The 16962-nt window shown below is 40.6% G+C and overlaps 1 protein-coding gene across 1 annotated transcript; it reads left to right on the top strand.

Annotated features, from left to right (window-relative positions):
* Window positions 1-2571: 2571 nt before the first annotated feature.
* Window positions 2572-15279, top strand: MCM6 (minichromosome maintenance complex component 6). Its single transcript, XM_040561811.1, has 17 exons — window positions 2572-2741; window positions 3791-3937; window positions 4122-4232; window positions 4740-4989; window positions 5745-5910; window positions 5992-6137; window positions 6940-7090; window positions 7688-7829; window positions 8890-9031; window positions 9175-9282; window positions 9905-10060; window positions 11117-11245; window positions 12201-12362; window positions 12939-13074; window positions 13340-13507; window positions 13871-14010; window positions 14745-15279. Exons 1-17 carry the CDS (start codon window positions 2629-2631, stop codon window positions 14856-14858), a joined length of 2481 nt encoding a protein of 826 aa, XP_040417745.1. The 5' UTR covers window positions 2572-2628; the 3' UTR covers window positions 14859-15279.
* The last annotated feature ends 1683 nt before the right edge of the window (window positions 15280-16962 follow it).

Raw genomic sequence — 16962 nt, 5'->3', positions numbered from 1 at the left:
TTTCTATTCTAGTGGTATTCCCCAAATCCGTAACTGTCTGTAACAGAGAAGCTCTAAACATATTTGTTCCACTAGACACCAAGGGCCTTTCTGAGATGATGCTCATCATCTGTAAGGAGTTCAAAGAGTTCCCTTACTTTAATCTTACTAGCTGACTCAAAATCTTGCATCGCTGTGATGATTTATAGATGCTTTCAAGTTGTTTAAAAAAAAACAACTGATACTCTTGCAGACTTCTGAAGCTTGAAACGATTTGTTCTTTTGACTCACATTCATGCAGGAACTGCGTAAGTTTAATCAGCTATTACTTTATGTAAAAGGCAAAGTGCTTCATTCACACACTGATTGTGCCAGTAACTTTACCATCCTTTGTCCCTTAAGGCTTTCCTGATAATAAAAGGAAGATAAAATGAAACTGATAGGCTGCCCTCGCAGGATCTTTCTGAGGGGCGATGCTAAGCCCTGCGTGTTTCAGTTTCCAAATAAAACTTGAGGAGTCTTTCAGACTTTGGTCTCAGTTGTGGGTTGTGTGTGGTTTCCCCCACCCCGCTGCTTAAAAGGGTTAGAAGTATGAAGGTGAGAGGGAACAGAGGTCCTGTACAACACAGGGCCGATTTTCTCATACAAGACACGTACAAGAGCGCAAACAGGTTCGCTGCTGCTGGTAAACCACAGCAAAGAGCCGCTATGTTCCAGTGACTCACCTGCAGCAGGACACTCGTCTACGTATGTCACTTGTGCACTGGCTGTTGGGGCAACCTGAGGACCTGTCGGTGTTAACCACCACCACTTCAGCACTTCAGTATTTTGGCTGTTCACACTTGACGAGCAGTCATGCCTCAGGTACGTAAGCAAAAACTGAAACGTGGAGTCTTCTGACACACGCATTGGGCTTTTTTTTTTCTTCTCCTTCACAAACAGCCTCTGAGAATAAATAAATAAGAGCGTGGGGCAAAAAGAAAGACCGTGGGGAGAACAACTTTAAAAAAAAAAAAAAAAAGAAAAGGCTGAACAAAGACTGAAAAAAATATATATTTTTTTAAATGGAGACTGGGAAAGAAAGATTACCCCCCTTTTTCCAGAGTCCCACAGAAAAGAGAGACCAGGGGAGAGGGGACTGGAAAAATAGACTGTGGAAGGGGATGACTACAAAATAGGCTCTAGGAAAAGAGACGGAATAGAGAGAGGCTCTGGAAAAACACAGTGGGGCAGGGAAAGGTGCAGCTCTAGGGGAAAAAAAAAGTGCAGCTCTTGAAAACAAATCCCAGAGTCTCTTTCTTAAATGGAGACTGGGAAAAAAGCAACTCTGTGGTTAAAAAAAAAAAATCTGTGGAAAAAAGAGAGCATGGAGAAACCTTCCCCCCCCCCCCTTTTTTTTCTCAGACTCTGAAAAAATAAGAGGAATTTGTGGAGCACGGAATGACACTTTTCCCAATCTCTTTCTGTTTCCCAAGCAGACTTTGAAAAGGGCATCTGGGGAAAAGGGACTCTGGGAAAAAAAGAGGAGACATTTTCTTTTCTTTTCTTTTCTTTTCTTTTCCTTTTTTTAAGGAGAGACTGGAAAAAAAGAGACTGAAAACAGAAACTCTGGAAAAACAGAGTATGATTTTTTGTTTTAGGAGTATGAAAAGAGAGGATCTGGAAAAGAGAGTGAAGAAAACTAAAGACTAAGAAAAAAATGAGGCAAAAATGACAAAGGCAAAAGACCATGACAAACTGATAAAGAGGCTAAAAATATAGATACAGAAAAACTCAGGAAAAGAGCTGGGAAGAAAAAGGCATGTTTGCTTGATAGCTGTATCTACAGTATACAACTTGCCTCACTAGATTTTAATTATTTACTGTTCCTTGTCTGAGTATTATCAGCATGTGTATAGAGTGGCGGCAGACTCGTTTTGGAAAAGAAAAATGATGAAAACTCAACAGAAATAATTATTATAGGTGAATTATGATTTCTGCTGATGTATGACTGACAACCCACTTGCTTTTGTGCCTATTTTTGCTTGTATGGTCTCACAAAGTATGGAATTTACAGACTGCCAACCTTTTAAAAGAAAATCTAAGAATGCCTTTCTTCGCCATTTTGCTAAGACAAGCCTCTGTGCACTGCACGGTAAGGGCACTGCAACATAACGGAACACCGCTACAGGAAGCTCATACTCTTGGGTTTTATTTTTTAATGTTTTTCGAAGTTTCAGAACTGCAAGAAGCCAGCCCGTCTGCCTTCATGACAGACTCCGCCAGATGGATGTTTTCGCAGGTGGCATCGCGCCTGCGACCAGTTCTTCCCAGATATTAAAGCTCTCCCCGCTGGCACCTGTCCCTGCCGCCAGCTGTCCCTCGGCCGCGGCTGCCGGCCTGGGGCAGCGCCGGGTACCCGCCGCCACCCCTCCCTCCCGCCAGCCGCCATGGCTGCGGGCCGCCCAAGATGGCGGCGGGCGGGGGGCCGAGATGGCGGCCGGCAGCGTGGCGCCGAGGCCCCTCCTCCTTGAGGCATTGGGCGCGAAAACCTCCGTGAGGGGACGGGACCGGGCGTGGCGGCGGCCGCTGACTGGCCGGCGCGGCCGAAGCGGGAAAGGCGGCGGGGCGGAGCTGGGGCTGAGGGGGGCTGAGGGGACGGCGGTCGCCATGGACCTGGCGGCGGCGGCGGCGGGCGGAGGGGCGGCAGCGGCGGCGCCTCAGCAGCTGCGGGATGAGGTGGCCGAGAAGTGCCAGAAGCTGTTCCTGGCCTTCCTGGAGGAGTGAGCGGGGCCGGGCTGGGGCGGCGGCGGCGGCGGGCGGGCAGGGCTGAGGGAGGGGGCGCTGAGGCGTTGAGGGGGGGCTCGGCCTATGGGGAGCTCCCTGGGTAGTCGCCGTGTGGGCATTTGGGGTGCTCCGGGGGCTCGCCGGGGGAGCCGTGGTGGGGTTTGGGCTTTGGAGAGGGCCTCCTGCAGCAAACAACGATCACAGAGTCGTTAATAGAGAGCTGGGCCTGGTTCGCCTGCAAAACAATAGGCTGGGGGGAGACCTCATCAATACATATAAATACCTGAGGGGAGGCTGTCAAGGGGATGGGACCAGCCTCTTTTCAGTTGTGCCCAGTGACAGGAGGAGAGGCAGCGGGCGCAAACTGAAGCACAGTAGGTTGTGGCTCAATATGAGGGGGCGTTTCTTTGCTGTGAGGGTGACAGCACTGGGACAGGTTGTCCAGTAAGGTTGTGGAGTTTCCTTCTCTGAAGAAATATTTCTAGGTATTTTTGGATATTTTGTATATGTTCAAACCCCACCTGGATGCCATCCTGCACAATGTGCTCTAAGCAATCCTTGGCAGGGGAGTTGGACTAGATGAGCTTCAGAGGTCCCTTCCAACCTCGGCCATTCTGTGATTTTGTGAATAAGGTTGGAAAAGATCTCCAAGATCATCTAGTCCAACTGTCCCCCTGCCACCACTGTCACCCACTAAACCATGTCCCTAAGTACCGTGTCCCAAGGAAGCTGTTCACATGATCCTAAGGGAACAAAGCCTGTCTTACTGGTGCAGGTCACGGTTAGACCACAGCTGAAAGGCTGTGTAGTAGAACAGTGGGGCAAGAAGCAGATCCATGTGTTTGCAAGGCGTGTGTGGAATGGGGGCAGAAGGAAAGGCATCACTGGAAAAGCTGTTTGCAAGGGAATGGGGGATGCCATCGTTTCCTTGCACACTCCTCAGCACATATCGTCCGTCCTTTCCTTGTCTCTTGACAGCAGAAGTATTTTGCTGCTGCCTGATGTATAGCTGTCAAACATTTTGCTGAATTGTACTCGCTTTCAGGTTCCAGAACAGTGATGGGGAAGTCAAATACCTGCGTGATGCTGAAGAACTGATTCGGCCAGAGCGGAACACGCTGATCGTCAGCTTTGTGGATTTGGAGCAGTTCAACCAGCAGCTCTCTACCACTGTTCAGGAGGAATTTTACAGGTAAAATGGAGAGGTTACCTGAGGGCTGACCAGTGCTGCCATCTCAGGCCTATAAAGTCTTACCTGAGATTACCTGGTTTCTGTATTCCAAAAAAACTCATATTTAAGAAATTTATTTTTACTGGATCAAAGCTTATTTCTGAATGGATTCATAACTACTAGTTTATTATTTTCTGTATTTCAGGGTTTATCCTTATCTTTGCCGAGCAGTAAAGACTTTTGCCAGAGACCATGGAAATGTGCCTTCGAACAAGGACTTCTATGTTGCCTTCCAAGATCTGCCTGCGAGGCACAAGTAAGATGATTATTCATTCCTTGTGTGTTTTTGCTACTGGAAAAAAGTGTCAAAGGATACTGAAAATGTTTTTGATTATCAGAATAAAACGTATGGTTTACCAGTATAATTGTGAAGAAGCTGCCAGACCTTATGGCTGATCTTTGAAACAGTTTTTCATTTGTGAATCATAAAAACACTGGACTGGAAAGGCTCTCAAATACTGACATTCATAGTATTCTGCAAACTAATGTAACCTCTCTATTTGCAAAGCTGGTATAGATAGCGTGTTGCTTTTGAAGTACCAATGAATCAACCTTTGCTTTGGTTTGGCCTTTAGTGTTAATCTAAAATTTTAAATAAAATCAAAAAATGGGAAAACAGAAACCTTGTTTCCTTTGGGTATTACAGCAGTTCTTTAGTCACAGGCTGAATGAAACTATGTAGCTACTGGTTGGGTAGTACCTTCCGCCTAGAAATGTCAACCCTACTAAGAATTTAATCCCGATGAATTTCCATTTTAAACAGAATTCGAGAACTGACATCAGCAAAAATTGGCTCTCTGATGCGTATCAGTGGACAGGTGGTACGTACCCACCCAGTTCATCCTGAGCTTGTAAGTGGAACCTTCCTGTGCCTGGACTGTCAGACAGTGATAAAAGATGTGGAACAGCAATTTAAATATACGCAGCCAAACATCTGCAGAAACCCGGTCTGTGCCAACAGAAGGAGATTCCTGCTGGACACAAACAAATCAAGATTTGTTGACTTCCAAAAGGTACAGTGGGGAGGTTGGGGCAGGGGGACAACAAATGATGATGTTCCTGTGTTCCAGTGGTAGTCGCAAGGTGTTGTTTGTACTTCTGCATATCAAAGGTGGTTGATTTTGGTTCTGTCAACCTCAAAAAGAGATCTCAAGAAAAGGCAGTGGAGTTTCTGCAAATAATTTCTTTCTGTCTGTGGAAGACTTATGTGTAAGCATGGGAAGTTATGAATAGATTCAAAGCAGTTTTATTGCACAACTTTGTGTAAACAAGTCACTGAAAACCCCTGTATTGGAGCCATTGTCAGTCTTCTGTCACAGGTACTTCGTGTGTAATTATTTTATGCAAGTATGAAAAGGGGTATCAGCAGGGGTATTTAGTATCAGCAGTGTTTTGTTCTTCTAGACTGATTTAGTCTGCCAAATCCTCAGCACATTGTATTCCACAATAATGCTTTGTCAGTCACATTAACTGGACTCTTAAGTTGCCCAAACACTTTTCCTTACTTTTCCTTAACTTCAGAATTGTCACTGTGGCTCCTAGGTCTGTATCCTCTTCAGTTTCCCTAACACTCCTTAGATAGTAACTTTAGATAGTAACTCCTGGTTAGTAAAGTGTGATTTTGTTTCATTTAAAAAATAATTTCATGATTGATATGGATAGCAGCCAGCAGATGCCACTTTCTGTGTTTATTTTTTAAGCTATTTTAGCTTTACAAGCAGTTTGAAATTCGGTGACATCTGAGCGCTTGATGTTCTGTACCTCCCAGGTCCGCATTCAGGAGACGCAGGCTGAGCTGCCGCGAGGCAGCATTCCTCGCAGCGTCGAGGTGATCTTGCGTGCAGAAGCAGTGGAGTCTGCCCAGGCAGGTGACAAATGTGACTTCACAGGATCACTGATTGTCGTGCCTGACGTGGCTCAGCTCTCAACACCAGGTTTGTTGCTGCTGCCCCTGACCTCCGTGTGACGTCCCTGCAGCTTGCTCTGGCAGCTGCTGACTCTTCTTCTCACGGCAGGAGTGCGCGCGGAAACCAGCTCCCGGCTTAGCGGGACAGAGGGCTACGAAACCGAAGGCATCCGAGGACTTCGTGCCCTTGGAGTCAGAGAACTGTCCTATAAACTAGTCTTTCTAGCCTGTTATGTCGCACCAACAAATCCACGGGTGAGTCTACAGAGAAAATAAATACAAGAGTACTGAAGATTTCCGCTCTGTTTTTACCTCAAATGAGGGGGGTGAGGATAGGTAAAGCTTTAAACAGGTGCATGTACCACCTTCCCATGCGTTTGACTGCCCTTATATTCTGAGTGAATTTACATAGCAAGTTCTTACCTTGTCGTTATTGTTCATAGCAGTTTTCATGGATGTGAAATTGGAGTTTGCCAATTTTATCAATTTTTTCTAAAAAGCTAAATGATTCATTTATTTCATTCAAATTTCGTAAATTTCTCCAGTATTTCCTTTTCCTCCAGAAAATCCTATTGATTCATATTGTCCCAGGGAAAAAAGCTAACCTTCTTGTTCCCTCTATTTTATCATATTAGATCTTAGGATGTTACTACAGCATAATAAGTAACACTGAATATGACTGGGTTTTAGTAATAAAAGGCCATGTAAATTCTGGGTAATGAATACTTAAAAAGGCAAATTTTAGCCAAAGGAAGCTGTATTATTTTTGCTCTCTTTTTACTCTCTAGACAAGCATCCCTGTTGTTCTTTTCTTGTTAACTGAGCTTAGACTCAATTTTCCCGCTACAGAATTGTCTGTATGTTTTTCTGTTTGTTTTTTTTTTTTTTTAAAGATAGAAGGTAATGATCTGCCTTAGCCTAAGGCTAGTCTTTCTGAATGTGTTCTGTTCAGCTTAGAGTGCAAGTTTGTACAAGCTCCTGTCTGCAGTACTCGCATTCAGTAGTGATCACATTTGTCATGGTTACTTATTTATTTATTTTTAATTCCCTTGTTTAGTTTGGTGGAAAAGAGCTCCGAGATGAGGAACAGACTGCAGAAAGCATCAAAAATCAAATGACCGTGAAAGAGTGGGAAAAGGTGTTTGAAATGAGCCAAGATAAGAACCTTTATCATAATCTGTGTACCAGCCTCTTTCCCACTATCCATGGTAAGAGCCCAGTTGTTGCTGCAGAGAAAGGAGATTTCCCTCGTGAAAATATTAGTTCTTATTGATATCTTTCTAATACCATTTTGGGAATGCATGAAAGCCCAGTCCCAACTATCTCAAACTCTTCCCTCCAGAATTGGTTTTGCTAGAAAAGGAAAACCTAATTCCGAAGGACTTCCTTTGTTAAACTATTAAGGGTTGCAAAGGTAGTGAAAGTGGTTTTGCTATGTGGTGATCTACCACTTAACCCTGCAGCTGCCAGTTGGATATGAGCTTTGCTTTATATGGGCATCATTCGAAAGATATGAGAGTTCAAAATCCATATGCTGTTGTGCGTGGATATATGTGTGCATACGTCTGGTGTTGCTTCTGGCTTCAAACTAGTTTGAGAACTTACGTTGGTTATGTCTGAAAAGTTTGATCAGCTGAATTTTGTCCATATTTAGAGCCATCAAGAACAGAAATAGGCTTTTAGTGGATGTTTAGCAAATAAATTCTGAGTTGGGTGTGCCTAAATGCTCTAAAATTCTAGTGGGCTAAAGTTTTTTAAAATAGGAAAAATGTGGAGTTGCATGTTGAGTGTCTTTTCTTGGGTAGGTAATGATGAAGTGAAACGTGGGGTCCTGCTGATGCTTTTTGGAGGAGTCCCTAAGACCACTTCTGAAGGCACTTCATTGCGTGGGGACATCAATGTTTGTGTTGTTGGCGATCCAAGTACAGCCAAGAGTCAATTTCTAAAGTAAGTATCTCTTTAAAACTCAAATTTAAAATTTTATTTATTTTATTATTTATTTTTAATTATTTTTAATTAATTTTATTATTTATTTTTTATTTAAATATTGTCCAGTGTGACTAGAGCTATAAATGTATACTGTGCCTTTCCTACCTTAAACAGAGGAAAGGGAAGTAAAATAGTTGAGAAAATTTTCCAGGAATAATTTGGATGTGGTTGAATTATTTGAGCTGAACTAAATTCAACAGGCCCCTAAGGTAATAAAAAAGAATTAAATTAAGAAGTGGTTGTTGTTGTTTAGACGGAAGTACAAGTTTTTATGTTTTTGAAAGTCAATGAATATTAAATATATAACACTGCATATCTCAAAACATTAGAGGTGGATAAAATAGTGATTTTTTTTTGCCCTGCTTTAGCTTAGTCTAAATTGGTAGGTCCCAACACTGATCAACTAGACAGCTACTAAGCCTGAACAATAATTATGAAATAACTGTATCTAATGCTACATCTTCAAGCTATAATGCTTTTTTTTTTTTTTGCTTTACTTCAAGTTCTATTTAATGTGGTTTTGTTTTATTATGATGCTCTTTTACCTCTGGATTATTCTCTGTGAGGCTGAGGTCTACTGCATCTCAGAAATGTGGAGGCATCACAAAAGCTGCCTTTGGCTGCCTGTGGTCAGCATAGCTGCTTCCTGCTGTGCAGCCTCGTGCCGTTCCTTTGTGCTGACTTCTGCCTGACCTGTGAGGAGCTGTCTGAGCTTGTGAAGTCAGCGGAAAACTTGTGGGAGGAGGTCTGGATTATTTTTTCTGCTGGTGTAACCAAGAGTGAATAACAGACCTGTAACAGACTGCAGTTAGATAAGGCTTAGTTCCCAAGGCTCGCTCAGATATCGTTACAGATAGGGGGACCTAACTAAATGTTAACTGCTTCCTGAAGGAAGGAATGAGTCCTGGCCCTAGGGCTTGAAAGCAGTGATGCATTGAAGTTGTCTTGTTTCTGCAAGTCTTAGTCTGTCTTTTTAAGTTTGCGTAACACAGTTTCTCACTGTTCTCTCTCTCAATAGGCACGTGGATGAATTCAGTCCTCGCGCTGTATACACCAGCGGAAAAGCCTCCAGTGCTGCTGGTCTAACAGCAGCTGTTGTAAAAGACGAAGAGTCGCATGAATTTGTCATTGAAGCTGGAGCACTGATGTTGGCAGATAATGTGAGTACAGGAACTAGAGAGGTTTCTGCACCCCCAGAATGGTTTTGATTAATGACAAAAGGCACCAAACTGTCTTAAAAATGCTTTTGTCCCAAATGTGATTGAATTTGGGTAACTTGTTATTTTTTATTCTTCTGCTGCAGGGTGTATGTTGCATTGATGAATTTGACAAAATGGACTTGCGGGATCAAGTAGCTATCCATGAAGCAATGGAGCAGCAGACGATATCCATTACTAAAGCCGGAGTAAAGGTAGCTTGTGCTATTCCTTTGGCTGTGTAGTCTCCATGATCATGTGAGAGTTTGTGGCACACGCTGATCCATCATCATCTGTCAGACTTTGATGTCAGCTCAGCAGCTGCCTTGCTGTGGCAGAGAGAGATCACTTACCTGCAAAGTTTTTGTGCCACATGCTCATAAAGAATCATAAACTATACTGAAGGGAAAAAAGAGACGGTAGCGGGAAGGAAACAGAAAATGGGAATGAGTATGGGGAAAATCCTAACCCTGAAGTAACCCTCAAATGGTGTAGATTTGTTTGCTTGCAGAATCATTTGTATATATGCACTGTTTAAAAACAGGGTGATTAGTAGCAGTTTTAAGGGCTTATTTCAGTATTGGTGGTAGTTGTGTGATAATATTAAAATACTGACTCATTAAACTGTACCTGGGCAGAATATGATATTGGAGCTGGGTAAAAGGACTGGTTAGAAGAGTTTGGACTCTTTTGAGGAGCTGTTGTTGTAATATAATCATTGCAGTTCTGTATAAAAGACTTCATGCTGATCTCTTGGAGTTGCAATAAGTTGGTTTAGCAAGTCACAACATCTTTTTCTTTCCTTTTTTTTTTTTTTTTTTTTTTTTTTTTTGTCAGGCTACCTTGAATGCCAGGACCTCCATTTTAGCTGCAGCAAACCCAGTTGGTGGGCGCTATGATAGATCCAAGTCATTGAAACAGAATATAAACTTATCTGCTCCCATCATGTCTCGGTTTGATCTCTTCTTCATTCTTGTGGATGAATGTAATGAGGTAATTTTGAACAATTGTAGAATAATTTACATCAGAAAAGACCTCTGGACATCTCTAGTCTAACCTCTTGCTCAGAGCAGATTATTAAAAGCAGGTTGCCAAGACCTTGACCTGGCAAATTTTGAGCATCTTCACGGATGAAGATTCTGCAGTCTCTAGGCTGCTATGGCAATGTTTGACAAATCTGTGTTTTTTTATATAAAAAAAAAAAGTTATATATAATCAGAATTTCTCATGGTTCAGTTTGTGTCAGTTGCCTCTTTTCTTGTTAATTTGTACTTCCAGGAACAATTTGGCCCCGTTACATCTTGCCATTGAGGCACTTGCTTTCTTTTCAGGCTGAACTGACCCAGCTCTCTTTCGTTCCTCATACATAATGTGCTCCTGCCCTCTGACCATCTCTGTGGCCCTCTGCAATTTTAGGTGAAACTGATCTCATGAGAGCCTCTTGCTTCTGCTTTTATTCTCTGTCTGCAAAGTTAAAAGCTGGCAGTACAAATTTGAACACACTCTGCTGAATACAAGGGTACTTGTGGTGATTTGACCTGCAAACGTAACAACATTAGTCAGTTTTACAAATTGCTAGTCACTAAGGCTAAGACTGCTACCACCTGTCTATGTGGCATTTGCCTTGAGAGTATAAAAGATGCAGAGATTCATGTTGTCTCCATACAGTTCTTTCAGATGTTTTGCTCAGCATCATTATCTAATTGAGAAGGGACTATTGAAAGAGAGAGAGTAGGCTGTAAAGAAAGCAAGCGGTTCCCACGCTGCAGAGTGCTGCTTTCTGCCTATTCTATGTCTAACTTGTAACCCAGGAGAATTCCAAGAGGTTGTAAATCCTAAAACTGCCTTTCATGCCTTCTCTGCTGTGTCCTTGTATTGAAACCTTCCAGGGCATTCTCCTGGGTCTTCTGGCAATGTCTTGCTTCTGGAAGACTAGCTCAGCCTTGACAAGTGCAAGTGAGGGAAGGGGATGGGAAGGAAGAATACAGCTGTTGTTTTGACGTTTGGCTGGTGTTGCAAAAGTGATCTAACAGAGCAACGTTATTCCAGGTAACAGATTATGCCATTGCCAGACGTATAGTGGATCTGCATGCCAGAGTAGAAGAATCTGTCGATCGTGTGTATTCATTAGACGATATCAGAAGGTATCTGCTGTTTGCAAGACAGTTTAAACCAAAGGTAATACTGCCTTCTTGTAGAAATTAATCTGTGTGAGAAAGTCCAAAGGATTAGTCACTCTGCAGCTTGCTTTCTTCAGATGAATGCAGACACTTAGTGTAGTGCTCTCTCAAGAAAGGAGCAGTAAACTCAGTTGTTATCTAGAAACATAATGTATTTTGGAGCCATGCACTCTTTTTTTTTTTTCACTCCAGAAATCCAGACAGCCCAGATGAGATTATGTTATAATCAGTGACCTTAATCTCTTACCTCAAGGGCATGGGTTATTCGATACATGAATGCAGAGATATTTGTATTTTATTGACCTCTTGCTTAATCAAGCAGATTGTTTGTCTTTATTTTAAAAGGGTGGTGTTCCTCAATATTTCTTTGCCCTTGTTAGGGTAAAACACAGAACATGAGACTGCTCTAAGTACAGATTTTTGTGGTCTATCCAAGTAGCTTTTTGGATGGGCTGTTTTTTAGATCTGTTGGAAGTTACTCTATTGTCATTCTTCTCAAATGGGAGGAGAGGACACCCTCCCTTTACAGAGTTTTGCAAACTTGCGTTTCATTTTCATGTGGTAGGAAGTTTGTTTTCCAGTTGGATCTGTGCATGTGCAGATAGACAAAGGCTAAAAAGCATGTACACGAAGCTGTAGTTGGTGTTGGTAGTCTTGAGCGTATACTTGCGTGCAGAACAGTCTGATAGAGACAGGCATGAATTATGCCTAGAAGCAAGTCTGGAAGAGAAAAACAAAGATAATTGATGAGTTGATGTACTTACCATATAACTGTTACTATAATCATTATTACAATATAATTCTGATATGATTGTCCATTGTATTTATATATGGTAAGCGTGATAGAATTAAATATTTCACAGAAAAGTCTGGAATCTGCTAATCTGATTCAAGAAGCATAAACTTGAATGCTTTTAACATGGCAAACTGTCTTACCATCTTATGTCACAAAGATATCCAAGGAGTCCGAGGACTTTATAGTGGAGCAGTATAAACGGCTACGGCAGCGCGATGGCTCTGGAGTGACAAAGTCATCCTGGAGAATCACAGTGCGGCAGCTGGAAAGCATGATTCGGCTCTCTGAAGCTATGGCCCGTATGCACTGCTGTGATGAGGTATCAGGTTTTTCATGAAAGTTTGTAGAAATGTTGTGGCAGCTCTGGGTTTTCCATGTGACTATGGTATTGTACATATTTAAATTCCATGAGTGGGGCGGTGGGTTATTTTTTAATTAAATTCAACTTATAAAGAAACTGATGGCTTTTATGGCTGAATTAAGGAAGATTTGTCCAGTTTTTTCTCTTCAATTCCAGAGGAGAGTCTCATTAATTACAACTTTTTTTTTCATATTGTTTCTGTTTAGACCCATTTCTTTCATGTTTCTTGCTCCACTGATCCTTCTTCAAAATATTCTTGGCATAAGTAAAAAAAGATTTTACTGACACCATGTGATAGCTAAAGTCTAAAACATTCATCAGGCTGTTTATTCCTTCTGTAACCCCATGTTGCAGAATACTTGTAGTAGGATGTAATTTGACTTGTGGGGTCTTTACTGCTTATGATTAATTAGTTGAGATGGGTAGAGAGACTGTCAGAATCAGGGGTGAACTGGAACTATTGGAGAAAGAAACCTTTAATACTAGAAGAGCCACTGTGCCTATGTAATTCATGTTTTTTCAAATCTTCCCCAGGTTCACCCAAAGCATGTGAAGGAAGCTTTCAGGCTTTTAAATAAATCCATCATTAGAGTTGAGACTCCTGACATCAATTTAGATCAAGAAGATGAGCAGCAAATGGAGGATCAAGAAGACCAAGATGGAGTCAATGGTAAATTATTTGTAGAGAGCTTTTCAAAGGGGAAAGTACCTCCAGCCTTTATAGCTTACCTTGTTAGAGTATAAACTTCCGTTTCCCACCTATTTCTCTTCTAATACTGTCTAGGAATCTTTATCCCTGCTACTCACTCTCTTACTTCTTCAGCCTCTTTGTAGGCTCCACTTGCCTGGTTGGTCAGTGCCACACTTCTAGTGGCTTAGATTATTGGCCAGTTAAACGATGTTGCAGAGTTAAACCTGAGCATGTGTCCAAACAGGTGCAGCAGAAGCTCCGGCTGGGGTCAATGGTCTTGTGAATGGGATCAATGGCCTTCCAGAGGACACGAACAAGGATGCTGCACCCAAAGCTTCTCTTAGGCTGGGCTTCTCTGAATACCGACGAATTTCTAATCTTCTTGTGCTGCACCTCAGGAAAGCAGAGGAGGGTAAGGATTCATTTGTTAAAAATCCGGCAGACTGAGTTGTGTCAACATGTGCGAACTGGCTCTTCATTAAAACAAATTCACCTGAAACTTAGAAGGTTTGCATTTTTCAGTGGAATTTGTTAAATATTTCTGTGTTAAACATTTCTTCTCCAATTAAACGATGATAAAGCAGTCTCCTGTGCAAAACATGTTGTTTTAAGAAGCACAAGAGAGCTATTGTGTGTTTATATTTTGAACATTATAAATGTTAACATAGATACCCTTTTCTCTTATGGTTTGGAAGTTATCTCACAGCTGCTATGTTAGTGCAAATTATGTGGAATGGTATTGTCATCAGATTTTTTTTATGCTTTTCATTTGCAGAAGAGGACGATTCATCATTAAAGAAGAGCGAACTTATTAATTGGTATCTAAAGGAAATTGAATCTGAAATAGAATCTGAAGAAGAACTAATAAATAAAAAGAAGATCATAGAGAGAGTCATTCACCGACTTACACGTTATGTATGTATAAGGATGTGTGGATAGTGAAAGAGTTTTAATATATATTGCAATTATTTCTTTTTAATAGATTTTCTTAATTTGAGAAATGTGTTTTGTGTTTCTGTGTCATTGACTGATGCAGCATAAATGCCATCTTTGTTTAATAACTGTTAAAACTAATTTCAGAGAAAACACTGAAATAGATTAGAGGTGTGTATTAGTACAAGTTCAAAGTGCTATTTTATTTTCTGCTGTTTATTTATAGAAGCATAAGTGCTATTTTTCTGTATTTCTGTAGTTTTAGTTGTATGAGCACACAAATGTTAACAAAACATTTTATTCACTGGATAGCTTTAGGTTTTAGAGTGTCTTACTTAAAACATTTCTCTGAAGTAGAAATTGTTACTTCCCAGGATCAAAATATGTACGCGCACTGAAGTTACTTGTTTTACATTTTGGGCTTTTTGGAAGAGAAAATGTCAAAGTAGGAAAGAGGCAGACTACTTCTCATTTTTAAAAGTATGAAAACACTAGACTGATGTGTTCCCAGAAAGCATACTACAAATAGGAGATTACCACTGAAGGTAATTGTTGAGATTAGGAACCTATTAAAGAGGGAATTGACAGCTAAAAGGGTTGAATAATTTGTCAATTAGAGGTGCTACCAGCAGAAAAAAAGATCCTTTTTTTAAAAAAGGACAAATAAAACAGTCCTTTCCATTCTTGTTTGAATACAATTTTCTTGTCTGTTGCAGGACCACATTCTGATAGAGCTGTCTCAGTCAGGCCTGAGGGGTTCCAGAGAAGAGGAGACTTTTGATGAAGACCCATACCTGGTTGTCAACCCAAACTATCTGCTGGAAGACTGAAGGCGGAGATCTGGATTGTAGAACAGACTCAAGACTAGTTACGTGTTGGAAAACGCGTTCTTTTATGCATTATTGCAATGGTTGATACATAGCTAACCGATTCATATGAATGCTTTACTGTGTAACGCATCAATATGCAATTAATAATATATGATTGATTATAGACACTGAGCGTACCTGAAAATTTTTTAAAGAAATGCCATGTATTAATTTCATTTTTAATTCTGTTTTCACTGCCATGGTCCAGATGCAGAGGACGGTCATTCAATAGCTCTTTTTAGCATCAAGCTCTGTAGATGCTTCTGTTTTAAAGGGGGGGAATTTTGTTCTATTCATTGTTCTTATTGTATTTGGTAAACTTTTTATACTGTAGATTTTAAATGTTTTTCTTATTAACATAAATAAAGGATCATTAAATGTCTGGAGCTCTCTGGGGGTGGATTTGTTGGTTCTGCTATGTGGGGATGCTATTTCTATGCCTGTGCTTTGAGACTGAAAAATTAGTGATCTAAACGCTTCATGTCTTAAGAAAGATTAAATTTCCCATATGACAGGCTTTTTTTTTCAGAATTCCAGTAATCGACGATGGAAAACTCTGATTGCTTCTCTTTCTTTTCAGATGTAATAAAGGTGTGTATGCTCCTGTTGCATATTTAAAATAGAAAGTCAAAATAGTCAAGTTCAAAGCAAAGCATTAAGTCAGGATGGCACCCCCCCAGCTTGAGGAATATCTTGACTCGTAAGTGAATTGAAAAGTGCCATCATTTGTGAGGGATTTTAAAGTGTGTATTAGTAAACTTGTTTATAGATAATTCTATAAGAAAATTTTGCTTAAATTTCTGTGGATCTCTAAGTACTGTACACTATGGGAATATTAAATTATTTATTAAGAATTACAAATACTTGAATATTTGTAAGTATTTTTAAGTACAAATACTTGAACATAGAAATACCTGAATTTCCATTTTATCTGAAGTTCCTGCATTCTAAAATAATGACTAGACTAAGTTATTTGGCAATTTAACTGTTCAAACTAGAGCATAAAAGCATTGGCCAAATGTATCAGGCATTGTATATTTTATTAAGGCCTTTTTTCCTTCTTGGATCCTTTTAGAATGCTAAAAGCTGCAGTCAACATTTGGGTCTGTTTGAGTGTTACTGTAAGGCCAAGCTTCGCCCTTTAACATCCCAGGAATTTGTTGGTAGTTCAATAGGGTACCAAATGAGAACAAAATTTGAGCTGAAAGAAAATATTCTAAGCTGATTTTGTGACCACTTCCTTGTTTGTTTCAACTCGCGGTGAGTAGGGAAATAACTAACTCCAATCTGAACGTTAGCAGGATTTCAGAACAATGCTGTCACTCCAAGGGAACAGAGTACTTCTAACGCACTTCTGAGGGGCAAATACTTTCTTAAGGTGCAGTTCTTTTTTTTTTTTTCTTAATGTATCCTCTGGGATTAATGCTTTAGTTTCTTTTTCCAGCACACCATCGTGCATTTGCCGAGACTGGGAATATTCTCATTCCTTTCCATGATGGGTCCAGGTAGCAGCCTTTCACATGGAGAACTCTGTCACCTTAGGAATTCTACATGAGGAATTCTTTGAGCTGTACTGAAGGTGATACTTATATATGGTTTTTGGAAGTCCTTTTGTTAGTTTACATATGATTAGTAATTCTTACTTATTTAATCATTCATTCACAGTCCTAAGTAGTTTTTATTGCAATTTGAAATCAATCCAACTGAATTGGATGCCTGCTCACATCAACATTAATCTTGTGAAGCCGAACTACTGGGCACTAATGCTATATGCAGTAATGTTTCTCTGCTAATATTTTTCATAAACTGCATCTTAGCAAATGCTTCATTTCATTAAAAAGAACTGCCCACCTACCACAAGTCTTATTCTATATTGTTCATAACTTACTTTTAAAATAAGGACAGGGAAAGAAATATTTGTTCTTCATTATATGTTCCTTCTTCCCCCATCCTGATCTTTATTTGTTAATAAGCATTTGTATTAATCCTTTTTCGTAAGGAGAAAGTAAGTGGTTTTTTCCTACCTCTTCTTTCCCTACAGTTCTATGTGTTCCATAGGTTGAGA

Source organism: Cygnus olor, chromosome 6, assembly GCF_009769625.2.
Source record: "Cygnus olor isolate bCygOlo1 chromosome 6, bCygOlo1.pri.v2, whole genome shotgun sequence".
Classification (NCBI taxonomy): Eukaryota; Metazoa; Chordata; class Aves; order Anseriformes; family Anatidae; genus Cygnus; species Cygnus olor.
The sequence above is the reverse complement of the archived record's forward strand: the minus strand, read 5'-3'. Positions and strand labels throughout refer to the sequence as shown.